The sequence below is a fragment of the Pelodiscus sinensis genome, chromosome 12 (genome assembly GCF_052426305.1).
Source record: "Pelodiscus sinensis isolate ZL-2025 chromosome 12, ASM5242630v1, whole genome shotgun sequence".
Taxonomy (NCBI): domain Eukaryota; kingdom Metazoa; phylum Chordata; order Testudines; family Trionychidae; genus Pelodiscus; species Pelodiscus sinensis.
This window is the reverse complement of record NC_143063.1, coordinates 13,861,538-13,889,039: the sequence shown is the minus strand read 5'-3', so window position 1 is coordinate 13,889,039 and position 27,502 is coordinate 13,861,538. Positions and strand designations below refer to the sequence as shown.

The 27,502-nt window shown below is 46.3% G+C and overlaps 1 protein-coding gene across 1 annotated transcript in view; it reads right to left on the bottom strand.

The window, feature by feature from the left end:
* Positions 1-1,123: 1,123 nt before the first annotated feature.
* NECAB2 (N-terminal EF-hand calcium binding protein 2) overlaps positions 1,124-27,502 on the bottom strand; it is a 386,434-nt gene continuing 360,055 nt past the window's right edge. The window contains exons 10-13 of the mRNA XM_006133911.5: positions 20,481-20,593; positions 18,765-18,842; positions 3,391-3,482; positions 1,124-2,480 (exon numbers count right to left, since the gene is read on the bottom strand). Of these exons, the coding sequence (XP_006133973.1) occupies positions 2,452-2,480; positions 3,391-3,482; positions 18,765-18,842; positions 20,481-20,593 (312 nt within the window). The 3' untranslated portion in view covers positions 1,124-2,451. The remainder of the gene's footprint in view (positions 2,481-3,390; positions 3,483-18,764; positions 18,843-20,480; positions 20,594-27,502) is intronic.

Here is a 27,502-nt window from a genome sequence, read left to right as displayed (position 1 = left end):
TTATTACACACCGGGTGCGTCTAGACTGGCAAGACTTTGCGCAGCTGCTTTTGCGCAAAAACTTGCCGCCTGTCTACACTGGTCGCTTGAATTTGCGCAAGAGCACTGACTATCTAATGTAAGATTATCAGTGTTCTTCCGCAAATACTTTGACGCTCCCGCTCGGGAAAAAGCCCTTTTGCGCAAATGTTTTTGAGCAAGAGGGCTAGTGTAGACAGGGACAGGAATTTTTTGTGTAAGAAAGCCCCGATGGCGAAAATGGCCGCTGGAGCTTTCTTGCGCAAAACCACGTCTATACTTGGCACAGATGCTTTTGTGCAAAAGATGTCTTTTGCGTAAATGCATCTGTACCAGTCTAGACACTCTTTTGTGGAAATACTTTTAACAGAAAAACTTTTCCGTTAAAAGTATTTCCGCAAAATCATGCCAGTCTAGACGCAGCCACCAAGTTCAAGGCAATACTAGTCCTCCATTCACACCTGGGCAAAGTGGGAGTAAAATGCTGCCCACACTGAATGGATGTGTGTGAGCACTCTGGAAAAAGGGCAGATCCTTGAAAGATCATGTTTTGTATCTTACAGAGCATATTGGTAATGCTAGAACTCATGCAGCAGGATCATTACCAGAGTTCAGCTTGTATGTTTTAATACTTGTATGAGCGAAATGAATTCATACCTGTGTCCTTCATGCACGTTACAGTTAGGGTCCGTCTATGTGACAGTTAGGGATGTGACTGGAGACAGCCTTGATGGCCTAGCATGAACAGCACTGTCTGCAGCAGGGTCTGGAGCAGGCTGTGGCTTTGCGGCTGTTGTTCTCCGAGTGAACTAGGTCAAAGCTAGCTCCGATCTGGCTGTACAGACTGGGGTCATAGCTCAGATGGCAGGTAAGACATACCGGCACTAGACAGGCACTGGCATTTCAGCTTCCGTATAAGGATACTTGAGTTCCCACCATGCAAATTAGTGTTTCTGTGCAACAGCCATGGTAACTATTTGCCAGAATTCTTCTTTTTCCACCTACCCTTGAATTATTTAGATACATTTTTCATTACAAGTTCACAAAACTACTTTCCTTTGGTTTCCCTGTTGAAGCGCAAGGAGAGATTTAGAATAAACCAGCATCATTTCCCAATTATATTTTATTGGTATCTGTATTACTTAACTGTACATATCCTAAAATTAAATTTGTTACATGTCATACATCCTACAGTGTGCTATGGTTTCAGAGCCAGATGATTTCTAACATACAGGTAGAATAATATCAAATGTTATAGTCAAAGTGAAGAAATAAGCAAGTCTGCATCCCAAAGAATTGTCTTCCCTGCTTCTGTCCCTAATAAAAACAAATACAAAATGCACCAAAGAAACAGATTGCTACTTTCTACAGCCAGAAGGCATCTATAGTACATCAAGGCTTATCTAGCATGCATTGGCGTTAGCGTGAAGGAAACTAGTTGTGGAACCAAGAGGTAGGACTGAAGGGGAGGAGGAGAAAGGCAGTTTGTTCTTTTCAGCAGCCAGAATATAAAGGAGAAACTCAATGAACAAATGAAAAATCTACACAAGGTGAAATGAGGAATCCTTTGTATCTAGTTCTAAGGCAGTGGCAGACCATCTCCTCCACTCCACCAGGAAGGCCTGGTATGCTATGCAGCAGTGAACTATTGAAACCTCAGTGAGAACTCCTGCAGCAGTACAGCAACACTCTCATTTGTTTCCTTACAAAACTGCTAGGCAAAGAAACAAACAACAGTGTTGATGTTGAGACTCTTTTAAAGGAGTGCCCTGGGGCTGGCCCCTCTCCAGTCTGATCTTGTCTGTCACTCTCTTACTCTGTTCTGAAATGCTGAAGCTCCGCCAGCTGGAATCATTGCAGCTACAGCACTCCTGAAAACGAGGCCCTTTCTACGGAGGGATCTACATTTTGGCTGTCAGGTTTGAACGTTCCAACCAAGCTGTGCTATTATCCTCACTTTACTGAGGCACAAGAAGGATAAGCAACTTGCATACGGTTGCCGAGCGAATCTGGGCAGATTCAAAACCCACGGATCCCTGCAATGGGGCTGTTGGGAACAGGAGGCAGGCAGACTCTGCTCCATTCCAAGCATGGAGGGGAGCAATTAGGAACTAAGTCAGTGATGGTCCTTGGTTCTGCCGTGAGGGCAGGGGACTGGACGCGAAGACCTCTCGAGGTCCCTTCCAGTGCTAGTGTTCTATGATTCTAGGGGTGGGGTGGGTTTTTTTTCCTTCACTTCAAACACCTGGCAAATACATTGCTGACATTCTTGGTTAGTAGTGAACTCAAAAGACATCACCTGTAACAAAGGCATTAGAAAAGACAGGAGTTTAGTCTTCTGCGAAGGGAGAGAGAATTCACTGGACAGAAAGGCAAGAGAGCCTGGAAGTGCCACTGTTCACCTTGTTGGTTTACTCCACGCTGGCCGAGGACTCAGTCTCTATTCAGAGTGCACCAGGCAGCTGCAAGAGAACAAACAGTCAATGCAAGAGTTCAGTCTCTCCCTTGAAGCTTTGTGTGGGCAACAGCTAACCCTCCCTGTGGTGGTGCTGTGCAGCAGAGCAGCAGGAGGTGGTGTCAGAGCCGGACTTCTCATCACAATTCAAACAGGAATAACTCTGCTAGCAGAACAAATCCCTCAGAGGATTTGGATCTCATCACGCAGGTAAAATATTGCTGGACAGGAGCAGAGAGTGAAATTCTAATATCGATAACTAGTGTAAATCGGGAGTGACATCTCTTAGGTTGCGCCGCAGTTATGACTGAGAATGAGCACAGAATTTGGCTGTTTACACCCACTGCTCTGTGCTGTCCTCACGGCTGAGTACCACCCTCTATGCTTATGAACAGAATAGGTCTGACTTGTCAGGGTGTTATACTGGGTGCACTGTGGGGGCCAAGGGTTACCCTCAATTGTGCTGAGTAGCATTTTATCATCAGCATAGGCTACAATGACTCCAGAGAGTATAAGGCCACACACAATCAGTCCCTCAGTGAGTGGATGGTGTGTTGTGGTGCTGCAAGCTCATTCAGTGCCTGCAATTGATATGATTTAAATATGTACCCTGGCCTCTTAACAATCAATGTGCCCTGCACAACAATAATGTCTATCGTAACCGGCAGGTCAGTAATGTTTACGTGGCGCTCAACAGAATGTACTGGGCAGGCCAGGTAATGCACAGACTGGTGCAATTCAAGGTTGTAGCTCTTTTTGGCTAGGGCACAAAGCTCACTAGGAATTAAACACAAGCTCCTGCTGCGTACTTCCTTGAGGGCCAGATGCCTAAAATGGCTGGGGCAGGAGCTTTGGCAGGGGATTTGACTTTCAAGTCCCTTCAGGTGTTAAGGTGCCTTAACTGTCATTGACCTTACCTGGCACAGACACACTGGAAACTGCTTCAGGCTGAACCAGAGTGTCCACTTTCACATGCTGAAATCCTTTACAGGGAGCACTCTGCAAGTGTCTGAAACAAAGAGTGAGAAACTGTTCATTGTGGCCTGTACATTCTCCTGGGTCACAGCAGCAGAATTCTGGATTGGGGTTGCCCATTGCTACTGGGAGTTGCACTCAGGAAGGACTAACGGGGCTCAAAACAGATATGGAAGTTTGAAGGGAAATAGTTTGTTCTCTAATTTGTTGTCCCAATCCTAGCCCCCAGGGTCTCATAGAATCATAGAACTGAAAGAGAACTCAGGAAGTCATCAAGTCCAGGTTCCTGCCCAGCACAGGACCAATCCCAATTAAATCAACCAAGCCAGGGGCTTTGTGAAGCTGAGACTAAAAAACCTTTAGGGATGGAGATTCCACCACCTCCCTCGGTAACCAATTCCAGTGCTTCACAATCCTCCTAGTGAAATAGTTTTTCCTAATATCCAATCTAGACCTCTCCCACCACAACTTGAGACCATTGCTCCTTGTTCTGCCATCCGTCACTACTGTGAACAGTCTCTCTCCATCCTCTTTGGAACCTCCCTTCAGGAAGTTGAAGGCTGCTATCAAATCCCCCCTCACTCTTCTCTTCTGCAGACTAAATAAGTCCAAATCCCTCAGTATCTCCTCTTAAATTATGTGCTCCAAGCCCCCTCATCATTTTTGTTGCCCTCCTCTGGACTTTCTACAAAGCATCCACATGCTTTCAGTGGGGGGGGGCACAGAACTGGATGCAATACTCCAGATGTGGCCTCATCAGAACCAAATAAAGGGGAATAATCACGTCTCTGCATCTGCTAGCAATGCTCCTCTTAATACAACCTAATATTCCAGTCACCTTCTTGGCTACAAGGGCACACTGTTCACTCATATCCAGCTTCTCATCCACTGTAATTCTGAGGTCCTTTTTTGCAGAACTGCTATTTAGCCATTCAATCCCCAGCCTGTAACAATGCTTGGGATTCTTTCATCCCAAATGCAGGATTCTGCACTTGTCCTTGTTGAACCTCAGTAGGTTTCTTTTGGCCCAATCCTGTAATCTGTCTAGGTTATTCTGAACCCTATCCCTGCTGTCCAACGTATCTACCTTTCCCCCTCGCTTAGTGTCATCTGCAAATTTGCTGAGGGTGCAATCCATCCCCTCATCCAGGTCATTAATAAAGATGTTGAACAAAACCGGCCCTAGAACCGATCCTTGGTGCACTCCACTGCCAACCTGACATTGAGCCTCTAATCACTACCCGTTGGGCCCGACAGTCTAGCGAGCTTTCTATCCATTTTACAGTCCATTTATCCAATCCATATTCCCATAACTTGCTGGCAATGATATTGTGGGAGACTGTATCAAAATCTTTGCTAAAGTCAAGGTATAGCACATCCACTGACTTTCCCATATCCACAGAGCCAGTTACCTCATCATAGAAGCTAATCAGATTGGTCAGGCAATTGGTGAATCTATGTTGAGTATTTCTGATCACTTTCCCCTCTTCCAAGTGCTTCAAAATGGATTCCTTGAGGATCCCCTCCATGATTTTTCTGGGGACGGAAGTGAGGCTGACTGGTCTGTAGTTCCCTGGATTGTTGTTCTTCCCTTTTTTAAAGATGGGCACTACATTTGAGTTTTTAAAGATAATGGCCAAAGGCTCTGCAATAACTGGGGGGGATTTTCATGGACATTTCCAGTATTGTGCATGCTATCAGGCTCACTTTAATCACCTTCTGTATTGACAGTTGGTGGTGTGGGATTCAGATGTGTCCACACACAATATACAGCACATGGCAGCGTTGCAGCTCTTTCACCGAGACATCTAGGAAGGCAGGAATGACTGAAAGGACAGCACATGTCTGGAGAATTTCATGGGGAGGATGGTAGGGAGAGGGGAGGAGAGGGGAGAAGAGGCAAATTACAACGGAAGATCTGTGGGGCTCAGAGGGCCGCTGGGACTGTAAACCCTGGAAAACATTTGATGCACCATGTTGGCACAGAGACTACAGTCTGACTGGAAAGAGGTGACTTATTTCATGTCAGTTAATTAGAGCAAGTTAGCAATGTTTAGAACGATGAGAAATCCATGTCAGATTTTTCAAAGAGGGCTTAATATTAGACACGTCCCATATTTAGGCACTTAAGGAAAAGCAGCGTCTTTCCAGAGAGCTGATGGAAAGTTCCTTTTGAAATCTGGTCTCTAATATTAATTGCTGGCTAGCTGGACCTTGGTTCTTACTGCTGCAATAGAGCTAGCCCTTGCCCTCCAAATTTGGACCCAAGGGGCCCAGTGACTGGACCATGCCGCAACACCCAAGCTGCTATTTGGAGCACACCGCCTCTGAGCATGCACTCTAGTGTGTCTGTCTACTGGAGCTGGGCCACACCCTCCCAACATAGCCCATGTCCGCACTTGGCCTGGGTCATCCCCTCACCTTCTAGCTGCCGGCATAATTGCCCATGAGTCACAACTGATGGGAAGAAGGCATTAAAACATTTCTCTCCCACTTCATGACACTGTTTATTTCAGTGTTTCTTAAACTTTTTGAGATGGAGGAACACCAAACAATAATTTTTTTTTAATGAGGAACACCAAGTACTTTTTGTTGAGCAAGAGGGAAAAGTTACTGACCAGAAAAAGAAAAACAAAAACAAAAAAATAGGCCGGGGGGGAAGTTATTGAGGAAAACAAAATAGGGTCGGGGGAAAGTTATTGCGGGGGGGGGAGGGGGAAGTCACCTGTCCCTTTAAGGGTGGCCATTTTGAACTTTGTTGTTCTCCACGGCACACCTCCAACTGCCTCGCGGCACACCAGTGTGCCACGGAGCACAATTTAAGAAACGCTGGTTTACTTCTTGGCTTATTTTATTGTGTGTCACTTTTTCTAGCTGCGCCCGCCTCCCCCCCAGCAACTGTCACTTCTGTTTCCTTCCCTGCCACTTTCCCTGCTTTCTCCCCTCATGTCTCACTTCTCCTCCCTTCTCCCCAAATTTACTAGTCCCCTATGTCCCCACCTCTCTGCCTCCACTGTCTTTCTCTACCTCAGCACAAGTCCAGCACTGGGGGTAGGACCCAGGGCTATGGTTTTGTTTCATTGCCTGCAGTTCAAACTCCTCATTGATCAGCAGGCGGTGAAGGATTTTCACTCTCGCTCAGACCCAGGACTGGAGATGGCGCCAAGCCTGCCTCTGCTGAAAAACTACTACCAGAGCCAGTTCCACATGCAAGTCCACCCTCTAGAGCCCTGTCAGCTCAACAGGCACTGAGGCAGATTAAGGTTCAGAATGGGTTAGCCAGTGTTAGCATGTAAACCCAGGTCAGTGCTGACTCTGGGATTAAATTTAACTTCTCTTTAGAGCAGGGGTGAGAAACCTCAGGATACGCCCCCCCCAGCTTGCCTGCATCTGGCCCCCATGGCTCAGGGCTTCCCCCAGTATTGGGGTACCCGTGATGGTTCTCCAGCCCCTGTGGGGACAGGAGAAGGCCAAAGCTCTGCTGTGTGAGAGGAATGCGGGGTGTGTCTTTCTCCTACTCAGTTGGGGGTCACAGCACTGAAGGTTTGTTTTGTTTTGTGCTTCTCATTTCAGTGTGGTCCCCGACTGATTTTTTCCATGGGCCAGTTGCCCCTGACCCAAAAAAAGGTTCCCTACCCCTGCTTTAGGAACTATTGAGATAGATGCTCTGGGTGACCTCTACTGTACAGACTCAGCCATTGCAATTAGAGCTTTTGAATTAAGGGATCAAACAGTCCTCATATGTTGCAGCAGAAATGCACTTGTCACATCCACCAAAGCCCTGGAGAAGTGAAGAAATCAGTTCTCCTCCACTAGCAGCTGCTTTTTGTTTTTGTGTGTGGTGTTCTGTGCCAGAATGGCAGGATAAACAGGTACATTCACTCATTGCAGGGGCCAGGATTTCAACTTTAATAATTTCTTGGTCTTTTGCTTTCACAGCCCAGGGATTAAGCTGAGCCTTCATGAAGGGCCAGCTGACACCAGTGGAACATTTCTCAACAATTCCATGCTTTGCCATATGCTCAGTGGCATGGTTACTGCAAAAAACCACTGCAACCTTTAGCCTTAACGTCTCCCTGCAGCTTGCCTGACACATGCTGGAAAAACTTCCCAGCTGTCTACACTGGCCGCTTGAATTTCCGCAAGAACACTGACGATCTCATGTAAGATTGTCAGTGTTCTTGCGGAAATATTATGTTGCTCCCGTTTGGGCAAAAACCCTCTTGCGCAAATGCTTTTGCGCAAGAGGACCAGTGTAGACAATGTGGTATTGTTTTGTGCAAAAAAACCCCGATGGCGAAAATGGCGATCAGGGCTTTCTTGTGCAAAACCGCATCTAGATTGGCACGGACACTTTTCTGCAAAAAGTGCTTTTGCGGAAAAGCGTCCATGTCAATCTAGACACTCTTTTCCGCAAATGCTTTTAACGGAAAAACTTTTTACCATGGGACTATAGTAACTCCCGTGTCCCTAATTATGCATGCTGGCCTTCTTTCCAGCCTAGTGTGCCTCTTGCCAGAGCTAGTACTGTAGCTACAGCATGCAATTTAGACAAATTGGAGGATTGGGCCACTAGAAATCTCATGAGATTCAACAAAGACAAGTGTAGAGTCCTGCACTTGGGACGGAAGAATCCCAAGCATAGTTACAGGCTGGGGACCAACCAGTTAAGTAGTAGTTCTGCAGAAAAGGACCTGGGGGTTACAGTGGATGAGAAGCTAGATATGAGTCAACAGTGTGCCCTTGTAGCCAAGAAGGCTAATGGCATATTAGGATGCATTAAGAGGAGCATTGCCAGCAGATCCAGAGATGTCATTATCCCCCTTTATTCGGCTTTGGTGAGGCCACATCTGGAGTACTGTGTCCAGTTCTGGGCCCCCCACTACAAAAAGGATGCGGACGCATTGGAGAGGGTCCAGCGGAGGGCAACCAAAATGATTAGGGGTCTGGAGCATATGACCTATGAGGAGAGGCTGAGGGACTTGGGTCTGTTTAGTCTGCAGAAGCGAAGAGTGAGGGGGGATTTGATAGCAGCCTTCAACTTCCTGAAGGGAGGTTCCAAAGAGGATGGAGAGAGGCTGTTCTCAGTAGTGACAGATGGCAGAACAAGGAGCAATGGTCTCAAGTTGTGGTGGGAGAGGTCCAGATTGGATATTAGGAAAAACTATTTTACTAGAAGGGTAGTGAAGCATTGGAATGGGTTACCTAGGGAAGTAGTGGAGTCTCCATCCCTAGAGGTGTTTAAGTCTCGGCTTGACAAAGCCCTGGCTGGGTTGATTTAGATGGGATTGGTCCTGCCTAGAGCGGAGGGCTGGACTTGACGACCTTCTGAGGTCTCTTCCAGTTCTGATTCTATGATAAGGGGATGGTTGGATGAAATAACATGATCTTGGTAACTAATTGACCATTCATTTCCAGTTGGAAATAGGTCAATGGAGGGATGATAGGAGTTGCTATAGGGAACTTTCTGGGTGTCTGGCTGGTGAGTCTTGCCCACATGCTCAGGGTTTAGCTGATCGCCATATTTGGGGTCGGGAAGGAATTTTCCTCCAGGGTAGATTGGCAGAGGCCCTGGAGGTTTTTCACTTTCCTCTGTAGCATTGGGCACAGATCACAGCTGAAGGACTCTCTGCATGTTGGGGCCTTCAAAGTATTGGAAGGCTTCAATATCTGAGACATAGGTGAGAGGATTATTCTAAGAGGGGTGGGTGAGATTCTGTGGCCTGCACTGTGCAGGGGGTCAGACTAGATGATCATAATGGTCCCTTCTGACCTTAAAGTCTATGAGTCTATGAGTCTATGCATGGGAGGCCTTATAGGAAAGTTCTGGCCCTCCTGCCTTGCCCCTGTGCCCCCTCCTCTGCTGCTCCTCTCATGGCTGCCCCCACAGTGACTCTTGGCCTCACCCTGTGCCTCCCCAGACACCTACCCTTCCAACCTGCTTCCACAGTCTCTTCAGCACTCCCCCCCCTGGTTCCCATTGCCTCCTCCAGGCAGATACAGATGCGACCCCTGGGCCCACCATGTCCCCCAGCCCTACGGCTGCTGGCCCCTACTGCTTTTCCATTCCTCTCCTCTCCCTTCCCTCCCATTCCTCCCTAAGCTCCCTTTGCACACCCCAGGCAGGGGCACTGAGGCAGTTTAGCTTGGATGTACCTGAGCCACTCTCAGCCTACCTCCCTATCTCTTCCACTCCCCCACTGGGCTGACAACCCAGTGGTACTTCCCTGTTTTTTGAGGCCCCACCATGTGAGGCTCAGCAGGAGCGCTAGGGCCAGGTCTTTTCCTCGGTATTTTGCTGCAGCTGTGCCCCCATGTTCGCCCTGGCAGAAATCAGGAGGAGAATGTGACCCACCACACCCATGCAGAAGTTAGGCACCTGAAGTGTTTCTTGTGAGCAGCGGTTCATGTAAGCTGAGCACTTACAGGTCACCCAGGAGAGATTCAGCTGTGGTCCAGCTGAGTAGCAGAACACTCACAGCAGCCCATAGCCAGCAGCATGTTTCTATTGGTGGTACCTGCCTCAGTGCACATAAAATGTATTCTGCACATGGATAAAAAAATAGAGGGATCACTGCTTGTGAGCATACATATGTGACTACTGCCACACAGAAGAGTTGCCTGTGGAAGGGGGCAGAGGCCACCTGCATGGATTTTAAGCCAGCGGTGGGCAAACCGTGTCAGACCTTCATTTTCTGCTGGGGAGCAGGATCAGTAGCTTGCCCCACTTTGGCGCTCAGCTGAGGAGCAGGGGCAGGGCCTTGCCACACTCAGTGCAGCTCCTAGAATCAGAGGCAGTCAGGGGACTCTGCACACTGCCTCTCACCCCCTGAAGCACCACCTCTGCAGCTCCCATTGGCAGCCAATGGACTCTGCAGGGGCAGCACCTGCAGTGGGACAACATGCAGAGATCCATGGCCCCACTTCTGCATGGGAGCTTGGGGCCACTGCTTCCAGACCCCATGTCAGGTAAGTGCTGCCCTTATTTTCCATCCCTGAGTCCCTCGTATCCTCCAAACCACTGCCCTGATCTCCCTGCCATTCTCCAAACCCTTCATCCTCAGCCTGAGCACAAAGCCTGTGTAACCCGCATACCTAGTGTGGTTCACTGTCCTGGGGAGTGGCACGTAGAGCACTTACGGCCAGAGATAAGAAGGGCGCTCTGCAGCCTAAGGTGAGAGTCAAGTGGCTTTAAAGCTCCTGCTGTAGCCACTTCTACACTAAGATACAGAGTTCCTAGGTTCAAATCTGCCTGGTGGTGGTTACACCTGCACCCCCCACCTGTGTACCCCTACCCCAGCCAAGAAACACCTACCCAACCCCTCAGGAGCATCCCCTGTACTAGGGAGGCTAATGTCATCATTCGAACTTGCAAATGAAGCCCGGGATTAAAATATCCCGTGGATTAAAACTTCCATGAGTAACAGTTAATCTGAACTAAGGATTTAGTTCGGATTAACTTTAAACTGCTGTGTGCAGCCCGCGGGAAGGTAGTTCGAACTATGGGGGATTTAAAAATGGAGGCGCCCGGGAACATGCAAATAAAGCCCAGGATATTTTAATCCTGGGCTTCATTTGCAAGTTCGAATGACTACATTAGCCACCATAATTCAAACTAGGGTGGCAGTGTAGACATACCCATAGGCAGTTTAAGAGTCCTGGATAGATATGAGATAGGGAGCCTAACATGAGGCAGCAGCACACAAAGGTACCTACTTACTTTTAGAGCAAGAATTTGGGTGCAGCTTAGGTGTCTACACAGTTGCGCAGCAGCTGAGCAGGAGTTTTTGTGGATCACCGTGATGCCTAAACATGGGATTTACGCACCTAAGTTACACTCTTTGAGGCACTAGCTTTGGTGTCAGGCACATGCACCTGTTTTTACCTCCTCTGAATTCTGTGCTGAGTGGCTGTGGTATGTACAGACTACAGTCACTCTCAGTTCACGCCCAGGGGTACTGCACGCTTGCTGCATCTGCTCTTGCTGGACCACCAACTAAAATACCCCAAGAAGGATTGTTTTGGAACCGGGGTGCTGCCGCTCCATCTGGCTTGAAGAAGTAATAACAAACACCAAATACATGGTTCCCCTCAGCAGCACTGCCCATGACAAGATGTTCCAGCACCCCTTTACTGGAGTTCCGGGGCATTTTGCCTCATTGTAAAAACAGGACAGGAGAAAGGAAATGTTCTATTCACTGGATGACCCCAAAATTGTATCTCAACCGCTATTCTGGATCTTCATCTAGCATATCTTGAATACTGTGTACAGATGTGGTCTCCTCACCTCAAAAATGATATTTTGGCCTTGGAAAAGGTTCAGAAAAGGGCAACTAAAATGATTAGGGGTTTGGAACGGGTCCCATATGAAGAGAGATTAAAGTGACTGGGACTTTTCAATTTAGAAAAGAGGAGACTGAGGGGGGATATGATAGAGGTCTATAAAATCATGAGTGGTGTGGAGACGGCCGATAAAGAAAAGTTATTTATTAGTTCTCAGAAGAACTAGAGGACACCAAATGAAATTAATGGGTAGCAGGTTTAGAACTAATAAAAGAAAGTTCTTCTTCACACAGCGTGTAGTCAACCTGTGGAACTCCTTGCCAGAGGATGCTGTGAAGGCTAGGACTATAATAGAGTTTAAAGAGAAGCTAGATAATTTCATGGAGGTTAGGTCCAAAAAAGGCTATTAGCCAGGGGATAAAATGGTGTCCTTGGCCTCTGTTTGTCAGAGGCTGGAGAAGGATGGTAGGAGACAAATTGCTTGATCATTGTCTTCAGTCCACCCTCTCTGGGGCACCTGGTGCTGGCCACTGTTGGCAGACAGGCTATTGGGCTAGATGGACCTTTGGTCTGACCCACTACGGCCGTTCTTATATTCTTATATCAGTTCTGTGGCTCAGAATCTTCTTTTTACAGCTGTTTAAAATTGAATGTGACTCATTTGCTGGGAGCTGTAGCCACAACCCCAGATTTGCACCACAAATAGTATGTGCCACTAGCACACTGGTTTTCAACTTGTGATCAGTGGACCCAGCGAGGGGGGAGGACCACAGACAATGTCTAAGATTTCCAAAGAGGTCTGCACCTCCCCCTCCCTTTGACATTTGTTAGGGTTCCACAAATGAAAGAAGAACCACCTTAGTAGCATGTACATTTTCAGCCCACTTGACTCTGTGCACTTTGAGGCTGCGTCTAGACTGGCATGATTTTGTGCAAATACTTTTAACGGAAAGGTTTTTTCCGTTAAAAGTATTTGCACAAGAGAGCGTCTATACTGGCATGTGCCTTTGCACAAAAGATTTGCTTTTGAGCAAAAGCATCCATGCCAGTGTAGATGCTCTCTTGCGCAAGAAAGCGCCGATAGCCATTTTAGCCATCGGGCTTTCTTGCGCTGGAAATTAACGTTGCTGTCTACACTGACCCTCTTGCGCAAGAATATTTGTGCAAGAGGGCTTAGCACTGAGCGGGAGTGTCAGAGTATTTGCACAAGAACAACTGATTTTGTACACTACAAAGTCAGTGTTCTTGCACAAATACTTGCAGCCAGTGTAGACAGGTGGCAAGATTTTGCGCAAAATCATGCCAGTCTAGACGCAGCCTGAATGTTCACCTTGAAACAGAAATGCTACAGCAGCCTTTTTTTCCCTAGAGCCTGGTGGCATTCCCCATCTTGCTCACAGCAGCATCACGTCATCCTTGTAAAGTGAAAGTCTTATAATCCCTGATTATTGGGTTTGGAAGGGCACGCAGGGGAGAGATGTGCGGCGTGAGCTTTTTCCCCTCCTAGCTTTGTGCAAAAGAAAAGTGATATTTTCCCCACCCCAAGAACATGTGTGAGATTTCAGCTAAAGTATGTCAGTATCCTGTCATTTATTTGACTGCTTCCATTATCGATGGTGTGAATGGTTTTGAGACCAAAGCACAGAAACACTTCACCATGTAGTCTAGGAGGTAAACTATCACTCTGTTTGTTGATTGGTTGATAAATTCAGAGCATTACTTTCAATTTATGTCAGAAAAAGACCTGACCTAGTTCGAGAGTTAATGAAGACCAAAGCAATAGCTGAATAGCCCTTGCTCAGATTTGAAGGTAGGTAACTGCAGTCCAACCCAACTGCAGCTTTTCCAAGCTCAGCAGCCAATAGCTCAGTGGTATCGTTATACTATTGTGGGAAGAAACAAGCACCTCTAGATAATGTGACTTTAAGCTGTTTGCTAAGAAGAGGAAAACACTTGAGAAATTTCCCCTATAAATGTCCTTCTTCTGGCAGCACCTGAAATGTGCAAACTGTCATTTAGGCCTAGGGAATCATACGACAAGGCAGTCTCCTCAACTGTCCTGTTAACAAGGGATGGGTGATTGATAGCACTTCTTGTTATTAAAATGATGGTGCAGCCACCCAGGCCAGAAGCCACCCTCCCTTTCATGCAGCATGGCTGTGAGAGCAGCTTGTACAATGGGGAGATGCCAATGCCACAGGGAGATTTGGGGTGAGCTGAGGCATGCAACAGTGACAGGTATAGCAACAGAGCACTGAATACACCAGACACAGATTTTGAGGGTGAGGAGAAATGTTCCAAATATCTACCAATTACTGAGTATTTCTGTGAGTAAATACACCTCAAAAGGGTGTTGTATTAGACATTCAGTAAAAACATAAGAAAATAAGAATGACCATATTGGGCCAGCCCAGCATCCTGTCTGCTGACAGTGGACAATGCCAGGTGGGCCAAAGGGAATGAATCAAACAGGTAATGATCAAGTGATCTCTCTCCTGTCATCCATCTCCACCCTCTGACAAACAGAAGCTAGGGACACCATTCCTTACCCATACTAGCTAATAGCCATTTATGGACTTAACCTCCATGAATTTATCTAGTTCTCTTTTAAACCCTGTTATAGTCCTAGCCTTCGCAACCTCCTCAGGCAATGAGTTCCACAGATTGACTACATGCTGTATGAAGAAGAACTTCCTTTTATTTGTTTTAAACCTGCTGTCCATTAATTTCATTTGGGGGCCCCTCGTTCTTATATTATGGGAAAAAGTAAATAATTTTTCCTTATTCGCTGTCTCCACACCAGTCATGATTTTATAGACCACTATCATATCCCCCCTTAGGCTCCTCTTTTCCAAGCAGAAAAGTCCCAGTCTCTTTAATCTCTCCTCATATGGGACCCATTCCAAACCCCTAATCATTTTAGTTGCCCTTCTCTGAACCTTTTTTAATGCCACTATATCTTTTTTGATATAAGGAGACCACATCTGTATGCAGTCTTCCAGATGTGGGCGTACCATGGATTTATATAAGTGCAATAAGATATTCCCTGTCTTATTCTATATTCCTTTTTTAATGATTCCTAACATCCTGTTTGCTTTTTTGACTGTCGCCGCACAGTGTGTGGAAGTCTTCAGAGAACTATCCATGATGACTCCAATATCTCTTTCCTGATTAGTTATAGCTAAATTAGCCCCCATCATATTGTATGTATTGTTGGGGTTATTTTTTCCAATGTGCATTACTTTACATTTATCCACATTAAATTTCACTTGCCATTTTGTTGCCCAATCATTTAGTTTGGTGAGATCTTATTGAAGTTCTTCACAGTCTGCTTTGGTCTTTTACTATCATGAGCAGCTTAGTATCATATGCAAACTTTGCCACCTCACTGTTTACCCCTTTCTCCAGATCATTTATGAATAAATTGAATAGGATTGATCTTAGGACTGACCCTTGGGGGAAATACCTCTAGTTACCCCTCTCATTCTGAAAATTTACCATTTAGTAGTACCCTTTGTTTCCTGTCTTTCAACCAGGATACTGAACAAAACCAAGTATCAGAGGGGTAGCCGTGTTAGTCTGAATCTGCAAAAGCGACGAGGAGTCCTGTGGCACCTTATAGACTAACTGAAGTGTAGACTAACTGACATGCATCTGACGAAGTGGGTCTTTGCCCACGATAGCTTATGCTCCTACACTTCAGTTAGTCTATAAGGTGCCACAGGACTCCTCGTCGCTTTTGAACAAAACCAGGATCTTTCCTCTTATCATAGAATCATAGAACCATAGAGCTGGAAGAGATCTCAGAAGGTCATCAAGTTCAGCCCCCTGCTCTAGGCAGGACCAATCCCAACTAAATCAACCAGCCAGGGCTTTGTCAAGCCGAGACTCAAACACCTCTAGGGATGGAGAATCCACTACTTCCCCAGGTAACCCATTCCAGTCCTTCACCACTCTCCCAGTGAAATAGTTTTTCCTAATAGCCAACCTGGATTTCTCCCACCACAACTTGAGACCATTGCTCCTTGTTCTGCCATCTGTCACTACTGAGAACAGCCTCTCTCCATCCTCTTTGGAACCTCCCTTCAGGAAGTTGACGGCTGCTATCAAATCCCCCCTCACTCTTTGCTTCTGCAGACTAAACAGACCCAACTCCCTCAGCCTCTCCTCATAGGTCTTATGCTCCAGCCGCCTAATCATTTTGGTTGCCCTCCGCTGGACCCTCTCCAATGCATCTACATCCTTTTTGTAGTGGGGAGGTGGTCTCACCAAAGCCAAATAAAGGGGAATAATGACATCTCTGGATCTGCTGGCAATGCTCCTCTTAATGCAACCTAATATGCCATTAGCCTTCTTGGCTACAAGGGCACACTGTGGACTCACATCCAGCTTCTAATTCACAGTAACCCACAGATCCTTTTCTGCAGAACTACTACTTAGCTAGTTGGTCCCCAGCCTGTAACAATGCTTGGGATTCTTCCGTCCCAAGTGCAGGACTCTGCACTTGTCCTTGTTGAACCTCATCAGATTTCTTGTGGCGCAATCCTCCAATTTGTCTGTCACTCTGGACCCTATTTCTGCCCTCAAGTGTATCTACCTCTGCCCCTAGCTTAGTGTCATCTGCAAACTTGCTGAGGGTGCAATCCATCCCCTCATCCAGGTGATTAATAAAGATACTGAACAAAACTGGTCCTAGAACCAAACCTTGGGGCACTCCGCTAGAAACCGACCGCCATCCTGACCTCGAGCCATTGATCACTACTCACTGGGCCTGGCCTTCTAGCCAGCTTTCTATCCATCTTACTGTCCATTTATCCAATCCACATTCCCTTAACTTGCTGGCAAGAATATTGTGGGAGCCCATATCAAAAGTTTTGCTAAAGTCAAGGTATATCATATCCACTGACTTTTCCATGTCTACAGAGCCAGTTACCTCATCATAGAAGCTAATCAGATTGGTCAGGCATGGCTTGTCCTTTGTGAATCCATGCTGACTATTCCTGATTACTTTCCTTTCTTCCAAGTGCCTCAAAATGGATTCCTTAAGGATCCCTTCCATGATTTTTCCAGGAACCGAGGTAAGACTGACCGGCCTATAGTTCCCTGGATCGTCCTTCTTCCCTTTTTTGAAGATGCGCAATACATTTGCCTTTTTCCAATCATCCGGGATCTCTCCCAATCTTCACAACTTTTTAAAGATTATGGCTTATCCCACGACAACTTAATTTACATAAGAGCCTTTGGTGTGGGACCTTGTCAAAAGCTTTCTGGAAATCTAAGTGCTCTATATCTTCTGGATCCCCCTTGTCCACATGTTTATAGACCCCCCTCAAAGAACTCTAATAGATTAGTAAGGAATGGTTTCCCTTTATAGAAACAATGTTGACTTTTGCCCTACAAATTATGTTTTCTATGTGTCTGACAATTTTATTGTTTACTATTGTTTCAACTAATTTGCCCGGTACTGATGTTAGACTTACTGTTCTGTAATTGTCAGGATCGCCTCTAGAGCCCTTTTTAAATATTGGCATTATATTAGCTATCTTCCAGTCACTGGGTACAGAAGCGGATTTAAAGGATAGGTTACAAACCATAGTTAATAGTTCCACATTTTCGCATTTGAGTTCTTTCAGAACTCTTGGGTGAATGCCATCTGACCCTGGTGAGTTGTTACTGTTAAGTTTAGCAATTTGTTCCAAAACCTCCTCTAATGACACTTCAATCTGTGACAATTCCTCAGATTTGTCACTTACAAAGGATGGGTCAGGTTTGCGAATCTCCCTAACATCCTCAGCAGTGAAGACTGAAGCAAAGAATTAATTTAGCTTCTCTGCAATGACTTTATTGTCTGTAAGTGCTCCTTTTGTATCTTGATCATCCAGGGGCCCCACTGGTTGTTTAGCAGGCTTCCTGCTTCTGATGTACTTAAAAAACAGTTTATTACCTTTTGAGTTTTTGGCTAACTGTTCTTCAAACTCCTTTTTGGCTTTTCTTATTACATGTTTACACTTAATTTGGCAGTGTTTATGCTCTTTTCTATTTACCTCACTATGATTTGACTTCCACGTTTAAAACGATGCCTTTTTATCTCTCGCTGCTTCTTTTACATGATTGTTAAGCCATAGTGGTTCTTTTTTAGTTCTTTTACTGTGTTTTTTAATTTGGGGTATATATTTAAGTTGGGATTCTATTATGGTGTATTTGAAAAGTGTCCATGCAGCTTGCAGGGCTTTTACTTTAGTCACTGTACCTTTTAATTTCTGTTTAACTAACCTCCTCATTGTTGCATAGTTCCCCTTTCTGAAATTAAATGCCATAGTGTTGGGCTGCTGTGGTGTTCCATATTCCATCACAGGAATATTAAATGTTGTTATTTTATGGTCACTATTTACTGTTATGTTTACCTCTTGGACCAGATACTGTACTCCACTCAGGACTAAATCGAGAATTGCCTCTCCCCTTGTGGGTTCCTGTACCTGCTGCTCATAGGAGTACATGGTTATATTTTATTATTCACACAATATGGTCATGCAAGACAGTCTACAGCCGTTCTTTTGAGTGTCAGTACTGTTCTATGAGTCTGAGAGTCAGTATTGTTTTGATTGCTCACCCCTCCAGTCCTCTCTTTCTAAACGATACATTTTAGTGCTGCATTTCCTGCTCACAGCACCTCTGCCTCTAGGGGATTGTGGGGCTAGGGCACTTGCCTGGCTTTGATGAGTGAGCTCATAAAATCTAGTCTTGAAACAGTTTCCATCCAACCAAATGAAAAGGAAAATGAATGTCAAAAACCATTTCAGCAACAGTGAACTTTGAGATACTGCTAGGAAGAGATTTTCATGTAGTATGAAATGTTTGCATCCATGTACACACAAACACACGCAAACACCTCCCCCCTCCGATATGCGTACATCTACAGAAAAGGGAGGGTCCTAAGCCACAACCCAAGGAGGCTGTATCATTCCCAGGCTGCAGATTAGGCCCATTTGTGGTGTGTAACTTTTAACCTGTAAAATTAAATGTTGTACCCTACCTCTTCCAGTCTTCCTCAGACTCCCAGAACTCATAGACAATGAACGTGACTCCGTCTGGGAGCCTCACTGCAGTTACACTGAAAAGGATGAGAGAGAGAAATGAAAAGGAAACACAAATGTGTCCTAGGCAAGACAAGCTGTTCTAGCCTCACTCCTGGATTGGGGGCAGCAAGCGATGACTTGTCATGACACGCAGCAGCCAGAAGTGCCACAAATCCCGGCTCCTCACATCAGACCTGACACTAATAATGATTAATCTGATACTGAAATGCTCTGCCTGGCCACAAATCCCACTCCCAACTATGGGAGCTGAGGGCATTCTGCACATTTCAGGATCAAGACCAAAGGCTTATACAGCACAGTGCTGGATCTTGGATTCAGGATTTCTTCACCTCACAGGTTCACAAGTTAGTGGCCTCTATCTGAGCCCACCATGGAGACTGACGCTGGAGCACAAAGGATTCAAAAGTTTCTGTCACGGTCATGCCCCATAGTGAACAGACATAATGTATAAACAGCCAGCTGTGAACTTGTTGCACTAACTCAGCGCTGCCTGAAATGTGGAGCTAGACTCACAAAGCTGCTGTGTCTTCCTCAGTGCGTGAGCATTAAATAGTTTAGCAGAAGGCAAAATACAGACTATCAGGTTTGCCTGCCCAAGGCCTGGGGAGAGATCAGATACATCCAATCAGAGCAGAGATTGCGTCTGAGTCGTCTATTTGGGGGGGTAAGTGGAAAACCTTGCTCCGAATGAGCTAATAAGTCTGTCCCAGGAGCTCCCATTCACTGACTTCACATCATTCACTGGCACCTTCTGGGATGGGAATTGCATGGGAAAGCCCCCACCTAATACGCCTGCTGCAGAGCAAATGGCTCCCCTCAACTCTGCTTTGGCTCTTGTGTGTTCAGATACGAGCATCTTAACTCTCACTGCTTTTCCTTCTACTGAGCTCTGAGAGGCTCTGACACATGCCCTTATCCCCATCCACCATTTAGAACACAGACTCCATTGTGGGCCCCTATCCCTGATGGTCTGCCCTCGCTGAACAGACTGCTGTACGCACATAGATAAGCAGCAGTTACTAGATTACATCAAAGGAGGGCTCACACAGAAACAGCCATTACGGTTCTGAGCACCCTTAAATTGTGAGATTTCTGAACTGGGGCTGTGGGCGGAGCCATTATAAAGACATAATTTGGACACTGATCCAGGTTTCCATTTCAAATTGTCCTTTCCCCTTTCTGCACAGTTTTGAGGGTTATTGAATCTGGGGGTTTGATTCAGGCTGTCTGCAGACCACACCTAGAGCTGTGTTCTGTACATGCCATTTGTAATTGGCAAAGCTGTAGGCATTTAAGTACCTAAAGCAATATGGCTGTGTCTACATTGGCATCCCTTTCCGGAAAAGGGATGCTAATGAGACCAGTCGGAATTGCAAATTCTGCGGGTGATTTATATCCCCCGCGGCATTTGCATGAACATGGCTGCTGCTTTTTTCCAGCTCGGGGTTTTGCCAGAGAAAAGCGCCAGTCTAGACGGGATCTTGCGGAAAATAAGCCCTTTTCCGGAAGATCCCTTATTTGCAATTCCGACTGGTCTCATTAGCATCACTTTTCCGGAAAGGGGTGCCAATGTAGACACTGCCTATGTGTTAAACTTGGAAGAGACATATTCTTTGAAACAATCACTCCCAGAGGTGGAGAAGCATACTTACTGGAAACAGTCTCTCTGTCCTGCCACATTCTTCAGGTATTGCTTAAGGGAGCTGCAGAATTCCCCAAGGTGCTTCTGGGAAACTGTCATCTCATTCCGTACCAAAAAGAGATACTGAAAAGACAATTCAAAACAAATCAACAAAACTCGGGGGTTCTAATACAACTGGGAAATAAAGCTGGCAGATTTCTTTGTTTATGTCACAATCACAGTCTTGGCAGTCACCTGCTGTCATTTTTACATTAGTCTTATGCTCTCTCACTCTATTTAATTACTTGTCACGGAAGGCCTGCTTTCACCAAACAACAGCGAAGCAAGCACCATTTAGTAGATAAAATACTCAACTGGAGGCCAGGAGCCATTGGTTCTATTCCTAGCTCTTTCACTGCATGTGACTTTGGGCAAGTCACTTCAGCTCTGTTTCAGGCCAGGGCAGTCTTTCACCATGCAGGAGTAAAAGAGCACAATGAAGCTCTGACCTCAGAAGGGGCTTCCAAGTCTAAGTGCTGCCATAGTACAAATAAAAACCATGTAGTGATTTTCTTTGTTGATATTAATTGGACTTTCCCAGTGAACCTGGTAGTGTTTGTAAGTGCTGAGCAGTAAATCTTTGAACATTTTTGCTTTAAATTCACATGCATCAAACAGTAACTCTAATGAAAGTTTCTTCAACAGATTATGGCTACAAATCACAGCTTATGAGAAAGATACTGTGAATAAGTGTATCCTGACTCTTCTCTAGGACCACAGAGTGCAACTTCTGGGTTGGAGTATTGTCAGCTTAAAGGGTGGTGGCAATCTACTCAATGTTAAAAATGATCATTGTCTTGGGTCTCCCAGGGAAGGAAAGCTAAGAGGGAGTATGTCTACACTACAAAGTTAATTCGAACTAACGAACGTTAGTTCGAATTAACTTTGATAGGCGCTACACTAGCGCTCCGCTAGTTCGAACTTAATTCAAACTAGCGGAGCGCTTAGTTTGAACTAGGTAAACCTCATTCCATGAGGACTAAGCCTAGTTCGAACTTACTAGTTCGAATTAAGGGCTGTGTAGCCCCTTAATTTGAACTATTGGGAGGCTAGCCCTCCCCAGCTTTCCCTGGTGGCCACTCTGGCCAACACCAGGGAAACTCGTATGCCCCCCTCCCGGCCCCGGAGCCCATAAGGGGCACGGGCTGGCTACGGTGCCCGTGCCTGGTGTAAGCCTGTCAGCACCCAGCCAGCAGACCCTGCACCTGGCACGGATCGAGCCAGACACCCGATGCCCCCCAGCCCTCCCCATCTTCCCGGGACCAGGCTGGCGGCTCCCGGGAGCTTGCCCAAGACCGCAAGAGGCCGGCACCCACCTGGTCCAGTGCAGACATCGTGGACCTCGTCCACAACCTCCACACTAGGCACAGGAAAGCGGCCGTTTAGGGCAGGAGAGCTGCCAGCCTGGCCACCCAGGAGCAGGTTTGCATGAAAATCAAGGGGGTCCACTGAGACCCCCTGAGCCCTGAGCTTAGAAGGGCCGTACTGGGTCAGACCAAAAGTCCATCTAGCCCAGTAGCCTGTCTGCCAACAGTGGCCAACCCTAGGAACCCTGGAGGGGATGGACCAAAGACAGTGACCAAGCCATTTGTCTCATGCCATCCCTTTCCAGCCTTCCACAAACTTTGGGCAGGGACACCACTCCTACCTCCAGGCTAATACCACTCCATGGACCCATCCTCCATGAATTGATCTCACTTCTCTTTAAACTCTGTTCTAGTTGTAGCCTTCACAGCCTCCTGCAGCAAGGAGTTCCACAGGTTTACTCTTTGCTTTGTGAAGAACAACTTTCTGTTATTAGTTTGAAGCCTGCTATCCATTCCTTTCCTTTGGTGCCCTCTAGTCCTTCTATTATGGGAACTAATGAAGAACTTTTCTGTATGCACCCTCTCCACCCCACTCGTGCTTTTATAGACCTCTATCATATCCCCCCTCCATCTCCTCTTTTCTAAGCTGAAAAGTCCCAGTCTCTTTAGCCTCTCTTCATATGGGACCTGTTCCAAACCCCTCATCATTATAGTTGCCCTCCCCTCTCCCACCCTCTCTCTTCCCCTCTCCCACCTCCTTTTCCCAGTCTCCCCCAGTTTTGTTCAATAAAGAGAGATTCTATTTTTGAACACAATTGTCCTTTATTTTGTACATCAGGAAGGGGGGCTAGGGAGGGGTAAGTGGAAGGAGGTGAGGGAGGAATGGGGTACGAGCCCCCGATGGGGAGGACTGGGCTGGCTCTGCGGGCTTCTGGGGGTGGAAGCTCTCCTGCAGCCCCCCAATTGCCCCCTCTCCCCAGATGGCAGCCTGCGGCAAGTGCAGGCGGGCTGATGGCCGAGTGCTGTGATGTGCCCAGTGTGGGTAGTCCGGGCACTCCAAGCCAGGACTGCTTTGCAAGTGGGGCACCCCTGAGAACTGTCTGTCTGGGGTGGGGGTCGGGTCCCTTTAAGCACAGCCCTTGGCTAGCCTGAGACAGCAGCTCCATGCTCTAAGTCCTCATCTGATGCCCTGCCGGCACTGCTTCCGGCCATCCTTAACCCCAGTTTAGGGTCCACTCTGTGTGGACATGCTAGTTCGAATTAGCAAAACGCTAATTCGGACTAGTTTTTTAGTCTGGATGCGTTAGTTCGAATTAGCGCTGTAGTGTAGACATACCCAGAGAGACCAGAAATTCTGGAGTTACCTGAGGTTTGAGTATTTCAAAGCAATCCTTCTCAACTCCATCTCATATGACCTGAGATAAGCCACAGACCAGACAGAACTATAGACCAGTCAGACCCACCACAGCACCTGGAAAAATCATGGAGGAGTCTATTTTGAAAAAACTGAAGGAGAGGAAAGTGATCAGGAAGAGTCAACATGGATTCACCAAGGGCAAGTCATACCTAACAAAGCAAACTGCCTTCCATGATGAGGTAACTGCCTCTATGGATATGAGGAAACCGGTGGATGTGACGTTCCTTAACTTTAGCTACGTTTTCAAAATGGTCTCCCAGAGCATACTTGCCAGCAAGTTAAGAAGTATAGATGGGGTGAATGGTCTATGAGGTGGATAGAAAGCTGGCAAGATCAGTGGGTTCAATGGGAAATCAATGGCTGATGTCTAGTTGTCAGCCAGTATGAAGCAGAGCATCCCAAGGATTGATCTTGGGGCTGGTTTTATTCAACAGGCTCTGGATGTGGGGATGGATTGCACCTTCAGCAAGTTTGCAGGTGACACTAAGCTGGGGGAGAGACGGATATGTTGGAGGGTAGGAATAGTGACCTAGACAAATTGGAGGATTGGGCCAAAAGAAATATGATGAGATTCGACAAGGACAAGTGCAGAGTCCTGCATTTGGGATGGAAGAATCCCAAACACTGCTACAGGCTGGGGGCTGACTGGCTAAGCAGCAGTTCTGCAGAAAAGGACCTGGGGATTATAGTAGATAAGAAACTAGATATCACTCAAAAGTGTGTCCTTTTCGCCAGAAGGTTAGCTGAATATTGGGCTGCATTGGTAGCAGCACTGCCAACAGATCTAGAGAAGTAATTATTTCCCTCTATTCAGCACTGGTGAGGCCACATCTGGACTACTGCATCCAGTTTTGTGCTCCCCACTACTGGAAAGGATGTGGACAAAAGGGCGAGAGTCCAGAGGAGAACACCAAAATGATAAAGGGGCTTGGGTGCATGACTTACAAGGAGAGACTGAGGGATTTGTGTTTGTTTAGTCAACAGAAGTGAAGAGTGAGGGGGTTTTTGATAGCAGCCTTCAGGATCCTGACCAAAGGAAGAAAGAAGAGTAGCAAAATACACACTCTGGACTTCAGAAAAGCAGACTTCGACTCCCTCAGAGAACTGATGGGCAGGATCCCCTGGGATGCTTACATGAAAGGGAAAGGAGTCCAGGACAGCTGGCAGTTTTTTAAAGAAGCCTTATTGAAAGCACAGAAAGAAACCATCCCAATGCGCAGCAAGAAAAGCAAATATGGTAGGTGACCAGATTGGCTTACTTGAGACATCCTTGGTGAGCTTAAACACAAAAAGGAAGCTTACAAGAAGTGGAAACTTGGACAGGTGACTAGGGAGGAGTATAAATATATTGCTTGAGAATGCAGGGGAGTTATCAGGAAGAGGAAAGCACAATTGGAATTGCAGCTGGCAAGGGATGTGAAGGATAACAAGAAAGGTTTCTACAGGCGTGTTAGCAATCAGAGGGTGATCAGAGAGGGTATGGGGCCCTTATGGGATGAGGGAAGAAACCTAGTGACAGATGATGTGGGGAAAGCTGAAGTACTCAATGCTTTCTTTGCCTCTGTCTTCACGGACTAGGTCTGTTCCCAGACAAATGCACTATAGGCAACTCAGTATAGGAAGAAGGTGGACAGCCCTTCATGGGGAAATAACAAGATAGGAACTATTTAGAAAAGCTAAACATACACAAATCCATGGGCCTGGATTTAATGCATCTGAGGGTACTGAGTGAGTTGGCAAATGTCATTGCAGAGCCTTTGGCCTTTACAACGGTCCATGGAAAAATCATGGAGGGGATCCTCAAGGAATGCATTTTGAGGAACTTGAAAGAGGGGAAAGTGATCAGGAATAGTTAACATGGATTCACAAAGGGCAAGTCGTGTCTGATCAATCTGATTAGCTTCTAGGATGAGGTAATTGGCTCTGTGGCTCTGGGAAAGTCAGTAGATGTGATACAACTTGACTTTAGCAAAGCTTTTGATACGGTCTCCCACAATATTCTTGCCAGCAAGTTAAGGGAATATGGATTGGATAAATGGACTTTAAGATGGATAGAAAGCTGGCTAGACTGTTAGGCCCAATAGGTAGTGATCAACGGCTCGATGTCAGGTTGATGGTCGGTTTCTAGCGGAGTGCCCCACGGATCTGTTCTTGGACCGGTTTTGTTCAACATCTTTATTAATGACCTGGAGGAGGGGGTGGATTGCATCTTCAGCAAGTTCACAGATGACACTAAGCTAGGGGGAGAGGTAGATACACTGGAGGGCAGAGATAGGGTCCAGAGTGACCTGGACAGATTAGAGGAGTGGACCAAAAGAAATCTGATAAGGTTCAACAAGGACAAGTGTAGAGTCCTCCACTTGGGACGGAAGAATCCCAAGCATTGTTACAGGCTGGGGATTGAATGGCTAAATAGCAGTTCTGTAGAAAAGGACCAGGGGATTACAGTGGATGAGAAGCTGGATATGAGTGAACAGTGTGCCCTTGTAGCCAAGAAGATGACTGGAATATTAGGTTGTATTAAGAGGAGCATTGCTAGCAGATGCAGAGAAGTGATTATTCACCTTTATTTGGTTCTGATGAGGCCACATCTGAAGTACTGCATCCAGTTCTGTGCCCCCCCCCCCATCCACTACCGAAAGCATGTGGATGCTTTGTAGAAAGTCCAGAGGAGGGCAACAAAAATGATGAGGGGGCTTGGAGCACATAACTTAAGAGGAGAGGCGGAGGGATTTGGGTTTGTTTAGTCTGCAGAAGAAAAGTGTGAGGGGGGATTTGAGAGCAGCCTTCAACTTCCTGAAGGGAGGTTCCAAAGAGGATGGAGAGAGGCTGTTCTCAGCAGTGACGGATGGCAGACCAAGGAGCAATGGTCTCAAGTTACAGTGGGGGAGGTCTAGGTTGGATATTAGGAAAAACTATTTCACTAAGGGTATGTGTACACTAGCCCCCTACTTCGAACTAGGGAGGCTAATGAGAGCGACTAAAATTGCAAATGAAGTGCGGAATTTAAATATCTGCACTTAGCATGTTCCCGGGTGGTCGCCATTTTGGAAATTGACTAGCCCGGAGTAACTGCCCGCGTCTACACGTGGCAGTGAAATGAGAGTTCAAAGTAACCCCTTAACTCGAATTAGCTGATACTCCATCCCTAGAGGTTTTTAAGTCTCGGCTTGACAAAGCCCTGGCTGGGTTGATTTAGTTGGGATTGGTCCTGCCTAGAGCAGGGGGCTGGACTTGATGACCTTCTGAGGTCTCTTCCAGCTCTATGGTTCTATGATTCTACCTTAAGGGGGGGAGTTCCAATGAAGATGGAGAAAGGCTGTTCTCAGTGGTGACAGATGACAGAACAAGGAGCAATGGTCTCAAGTTACAATGGGGGAGGTCTAGTTGGATATTAGAAAAAACAATTTCACTAGGAGGGTTGTGAAGCACTGGAATGGGTTACCTAGGAAGGTGGTAGAGTCTTCATCCTTAGAGGTTTTTAAGGGCAGGGTTGACATAGCCCTGTCTGGGATGAGTTAGTTGGGGTGGGTCTTACTGCAGGCAGGAGGTTGGACTAGATGACTTCCTGAGATAACTTCTACCCCATATTGTCTACAATTCTATGACCTGCGTCAGAGTACAGCTTACCTCCGTTTAACACAAACTAGGTGTAGTCTCACTGTATAGCAGAAACAAATAAGCGACAGAGATGGTGGAAAGCTTTGCATGTGTTACACTACCTAAACCACTGGCAATTCGAGCTTCCTATACTAATGTCCCTCATGTAAAGGTCTGATTGTCATGCCTTTGAATCTAGGCCTGTGAAGTGCTGTACTGCTCACAGTGCTTTAAAATGTGATGTGATGAAATGCGTTTACATTCTTTGCTTTCTTAAGCAGACACTACATGTTACCCAAATCTCATGGTATGCACAATAGTATGAAAATTGCCTAGCTCCACTGTCTGCTGGATATTATGATACAGATACAGCCCTGTCAAGCAAATTCAAAGTGCATCAGAGAGTCCACTCCACAGAGTAATGTAGAATGAAAACAATAGACCTAAGCCAGGAAGTAAGTGTGTGTGTGTGTGTGTGTGTGTGTGTGGAGAGCAACTAATGAAGGGTGAACATCTCATGAATACCTTTTTGTAATGTCATTAACTATTTGTGAATGAGAACATCAAGGGACAGGCTAAACTCTGGCAACAATATTTTTGCATAGTGCCTATCAAATCTAATTAGATAGGCAATCTGTTTCAGGCATGTGTGGTGGAAGGGAACATGGA